This window comes from Alligator sinensis, unplaced genomic scaffold (assembly GCF_000455745.1).
Source record: "Alligator sinensis unplaced genomic scaffold, ASM45574v1 scaffold377_1, whole genome shotgun sequence".
Lineage (NCBI taxonomy): Eukaryota > Metazoa > Chordata > Crocodylia > Alligatoridae > Alligator > Alligator sinensis.
Window position 1 is genome coordinate 422075 of NW_005842047.1, and position 5320 is coordinate 427394.

General features: G+C 47.2%; 1 protein-coding gene and 1 non-coding gene across 9 annotated transcripts in view; one reads left to right on the plus strand and one right to left on the minus strand.

The window, feature by feature from the left end:
- Window positions 1-3385, minus strand: part of HAAO (3-hydroxyanthranilate 3,4-dioxygenase) — a 74548-nt gene extending 71163 nt beyond the window's left edge. For 7 of the 8 annotated variants that reach the window (XM_025203222.1, XM_006022838.3, XM_025203220.1 and 4 more), the window contains exon 1: window positions 3232-3385. In XM_025203222.1, the coding sequence (XP_025059007.1) occupies window positions 3232-3242 (11 nt within the window). In that variant the 5' untranslated portion in view covers window positions 3243-3385. Of the gene's footprint in view, window positions 1-2250; window positions 2755-3231 lie in introns of those variants that run through there. The other variant, XM_006022841.3, reaches the window with a different exon arrangement.
- TRNAI-UAU lies at window positions 3146-3239 on the plus strand. Its single transcript has 2 exons — window positions 3146-3183; window positions 3204-3239. It is a non-coding gene; the product is annotated as a tRNA-Ile (tRNA).
- Window positions 3386-5320: the final 1935 nt, after the last annotated feature.

Genomic DNA, 5320 nt, shown 5'->3' on the forward strand with positions numbered 1-5320 from the left:
AGGCTAGATGATCTGTTCAGGTCCCTCCTGACCCTAGCTACTATGAAACTATGACAGGGGAGTCACATTGACCAGAAACATTACACATTAGTAGTATATAAGCCAGAACCAAAGCAGGGAGTTAGATCTAGGAAGCGGCAGGGTGAGGAGGCTGTGCTGTGAGATAGCTGCTACTGATGACTGCCTGGCAGGGAGCTTTGGGAATGCAACCCAAGGGACCCGACTCAGGGCCTGGAAGAAGTGTGGCACGCAGCCAGTGTTATAGCTGGAGGGCTTTCTGATTGTACTGGTGTTTATACTGGTGGTTTGGGTTTGGGACTACTAGGGGTTGGTGGAGGTCCCAATAGTGTCTGAAGGCATGCAGGTGTCCAAGGAGGAATGGAGTGGAACTGATTTGTGAACAGGGATGGTTTTCCCTGTAAAACTTTCATTGTGATTTCAGACCTCAGATTTTCTGCCTGAGGTAATTAGTAGGGCTGTGCGAAATGGCACTGTTCCGTTTCAACTTGAGCTTCAACGTTTCAATGGAACAGCGTTTCGTTTCGCATTTCATTTTGATTCGAAACCACTGTTCCGTTTCACTTCGTCTAAACAGTGATGCTGTTTCAACGCTGTTTCGACCTTTTGTCTATTTGCTATAATGGGGAAGCTCAAAACAGACTCTCTCATCCGGCAGGCAGATGGAGTCCTGTAACCCCGGGAAAGCTGCAGGGGCTGTGCCAGTCCTCCCAGGGCTGCAGGCCACCGATCTGCCTGCCAAATGAGGGAGGGCAGCCGGGTGCTGCTGCCTGGGATTGGGGAGCTGGGGAAGGGAACTGAGCCCGATCGCTCAGTTCCCCTCCCCAGTGCTAGGTCGGGCTGGGAAAAGGAACTCAGCCCAGCTGGAAAAACTCCTTCACAGTCAGGGTGTCGAGACTGTGGAATAAACTCCCTCCAGTGGTGGTGCAGCCACCTACCCTGGAAATCTTCAAAAGGAGACTGGACAGTCACCTCGCTGAGGTCACTTGACCCCAGTTGCGTTTTCCTGCCTAGTACAGAGGGACTGGACCTGATGATCTACAAGGTCCTTTTAGCCCCTAACAATCTATGAATCTATGAATTGATTTTAGGTTGATTGACTTGCGGATCCCTAATGAGTTAATTAAGGCTGATTGAGTTAATCTGAATTTGGAATAACAATGAGTCAATCTGAACTGATTTAAACTATGGATCCATAGTGAATTAATTGTGGAAGGATTTCTCTTCCAAAGTTCAGCCCAGTAGAGTGGCACAGAATTTAACGTCTTCACATTTTTTGATATAACCTATCCTGGACACCCACACATGTAGTTAGTCCAATTCCCATACAAGAAGGTGATTACTTCCAGAGTCACATCCAATTGGAGTGGCACAATGACCCAAGAAGGGCAGAGGCTGGGATAAGCGCCCAAGCAGCCTGAGAAGGGCAGAAACCCGAGCCAGAGGTCCAGCAGCCTAGGAGAGGCACAGACCAGGGCCAGGGTCCCAGAGTAAGAGATGTAGGGGCTGGAGGCCCAGAGATACTTATGACTAAGATCAAAGGCCAAGAGCCCCAGACACAAATCAGCTGGCCAGGGCTGGAGGCTTGCAGCCAGAGAAAAGGGGTGGAGGCCAAAAGGACTGAGGCCCCAACAAGGGAGTGACTGTGCAATGACATCTGCAAGGCATGGGTGTGGTGTAAGGCGCAGTTGGAGCCATGTAATATGCCCTTAAGGTAAGCAAGGTCAGAGGAGTTGACTACTGGAGAAGAGAGAGTACCTTAGACTTTTCAGTCTCTAAGGGCAGCCTCCCCTTCACGAAGACATTTTACAAGTCAGAAAACTGCCAGATTTCACAAAGTCCCTTCCAGTAATTATTCCCCTCTATTCAGCGCTGGTGAGGCCACATCCGGAGTACTGTGTCCAGTTTTGGGTCCCCCAGAACGGATGCGGACAAGTTGAAGAGTCCAGTGGACAGCAACAACAATGGTGAGGAGGCTGGGGGGGCATGACTTCTGTGGAGAGGCTGAGGGAAGAAGGCTCATTAAGCCTGGAGAAGACTAAAGGGGAATTTAATAGCAACCTTCAACTACCTGAAAGGTGGTTTGAAAGAGGATGGAGCTAGACTGTTCTCAGTGGTGGCAGATGACAGAGCAAGGAGCAACAGTCTCAAGTTGCAGCAAGGGAGGTTTCAGTTGGATATTAAGAAAAACTCTCTCACTAGGAAGGTGGTGAAACAGTGGGAATGGCTTACCTGGGGTGATGGTGAACTCTCCATCTGTGGAGGTTTTAAAGCAGACCTGGACAAAGCTTTGGCTGGGATGATCTAGCTGGGGCTGGGCCTGCCTCGAGCAGAGGGGTAGATGAGAGCCTGAGTGCCCTTCCCACCGGAATTTTCTATGAAGCCAGCTTTGAGGATGTCTGTACTGGAGCGCTGCTGCTTGAATTTTGGCCCATTGCCTACAAAGCAGTGTCTTAAATACCACCCCTGTAAATGCTAGCGGGGATCGGCCAAGAAGCCAGCTGTTGCAGCACCTGCCCCAGTGTCTGGAAGTGGGGGGGCATCCACCAGGCCCCTGCGTGCACGCCTGAGTGGGGGCAGGTGACAGCAGCCTCTGCGCCCTGCGCCAAGGCGCTGCGGAGGGGCTTGCACAGGGCTCTAGTCCTGCCCGCCTAAGGGCAGGCCCCTTGCAGCCCCGCCCGTGACAGCACAGCGCACACGCAGCGCTTCCACCGCCGGAGTCAGCCGGCGCTCTGCGGTAACACCTCCCTGTCAAAGAGGGAGTCACGTGGGCTCCCCAAGCTCTGCGCGCGTTCCTTTGGGGCGGGGCGACAGGCGGCAACACGTCACAACAGGCAGACCAGCCACGTCACAGCGGGCCCCGCCCCGCTGCGTGTCAGTGACTGAACGCACACACCCGCGGGCCCTGCCCCCCCCTCGCGCCCCGCCCCTGCCCCCCCCCCTCGCGCCGCGCCCCTGCTGGCGGGGGCGGGGCGGGGCGGCCCGTGAGGCCCCAGAGGCGACGGAGCGGCTCCCCCCCTCGCCCCCAACCCGCATGAAGCACGAGCGGAAGTGGCTTGTATACCACTCTTTGCTCCCCTCCCCCGCTCGACCGTTGATAAGGCGTTCGGGAGAACTTGGTGTCAGGGCTCCAGTGGCGCAATCGGTTAGCGCGCGGTACTTATACAGCAGTACGCAGCAGAGCCATGCCGAGGTTGTGAGTTCGAGCCTCACCTGGAGCACATCTCCTTTTCGCCCGCTGCGCCGCGGTTTCCCTCCCTGCTTGGCTCCTTATTTCTTTGTTTGGTCCCGGCCCGGGGGCAAACCCCGGGGGGAGGGGGTGCAGCTGCGCTGTGCAACCCCAGGCACGTGAGACCTGCACCGGGCGTCCGCGCGCACGCGGGAAGAGGGGCGGGGCGGCCGGGCCAGGGGGAGCCCTCGTGTGCAGTATGCGTGTGTCTACACGTATGTATGTATGTACACATACATAGTGTGTATATGCAAGGGACATGATATATGTATATATGCTGGCACACAGATAGATACACACACGTATCCTGACCCCAAATGTAAAATGAAACAAATTTATGTTTATACATTTATAAACACAGATAATGTTTTTATCTATCTACCTATCTGTATGTTTCATTTTACAATTATATTTCCATATACATCAATATATATTTACATATATATGTACATTGATATATACATATATATGTATATATCAATATATTTAGAATGTATATACATATATATACATTATATTAAATATTGTATATATGTATTATATTGTATTATATGTATGATATATGTATGTTATATTGTGCATTATGTATATTATATATTTATATATGTACTTATCTCTAAACATGCATTTTTATATACACATGTATTTATATATGGACATATTTATATTATTTTTATTTATATACATGTATATAAATACATACATGTATATTATATATAGTATATGTATTATATTGTATTATATAACATGTATATCATATCTATTATGTATATTTTATTATATTATTGTATATATGGATTATATATGTATATTATATTATTCATTTATATATGCACTTATATATAAACATATATACAATTTATAGGGGTTTAGGTTGTAGCCGTGTTGGTCTAAGGATATAGGCAGACAAGGTTCCTTGGGTGAATTTGATATCTTTTATTAGACCAACCCAAATGGTTGGAGAATAGTTATTAAGCAAGCTTTCGGGTTCAAAAACCCTTCGTCAGGCTCAGGAAGCTGCAGCAGTTGGTGTGTGCTCAATGGTTGGAGAATAACTATTCTCCAACCATTTGGGTTGGTCTAATAAAAGATATCAAATTCACCCAAGGAACCTTGTCTGCCTATACAATTTATATACACATGTATTTAAATATTGGCATATGTTATTTATATACATGTGTGTATGTATATGTGTGTGTGTGTGTATGTGTATATCTATCTATAGATAGATAGATATTCTAATATTATAAAAGCCTAAGTCTGTCTGTCTGTCCATAACGCTGCATTCGTGCTCTGATTGGCTGACAAACAGCCAATCAGAGTATGAAGAAGCATTCTGACAGAAGGCATCCTGCCGCCACGATGGTGGGGACACGGGACGGGACAGGGAGCGCAAAGCTGCACTGGTCTCGCCCTGCCCCCCTCCGCCCTGCTCCCTGCAGGCAACACGGGGCATGTGGTAAGGCCTGGGCCCAACTCACCTTTTACATGCAGGCTTGCTTTTTATATAGCTATATGCCACATCACTTGTGCTCTGCCTTTATTGTGCCTTTAGTGTTAATATGTACCCTTGAGCCTTCACTTCACCATTGTATCCAAAAAAAGTTTGACAGTAGAGTTGTTCATATATTTTCCTGGTAACAATTGCACACCCAGTCTTTGTAGAAAATAAATAATTCACATGCTTCAGTATAGACATTACAAGGTATGCCATATATTAATAATAATAATAATAAATATATTATATACAGGTGAATTCATCCAAACTAGCTCTCTGGGGCTGCAACTGCTAACTGACATGACTTATCTTCTCCCTCCTATTGAATTAGCTGCCTATTTTGCAGTCCAACAATACAAAGTAAATTTTTATTTTTTATTCTGGCCCAGTTATTCTCCATATGTTATTCTTTATAATGTCAATAATGGTGAAATGAAGAAAAAAGAAGGAAATTCCTGACTGATCCATAAAAAAGTAAATACAGATCTTTTTGTATTTTTAGTGGCCTCAGAGATCTATGTTCTTATTAATGACGTGCAAAGAACAGTAAAGAAGGAAGCAGCATGGTAAAGTTT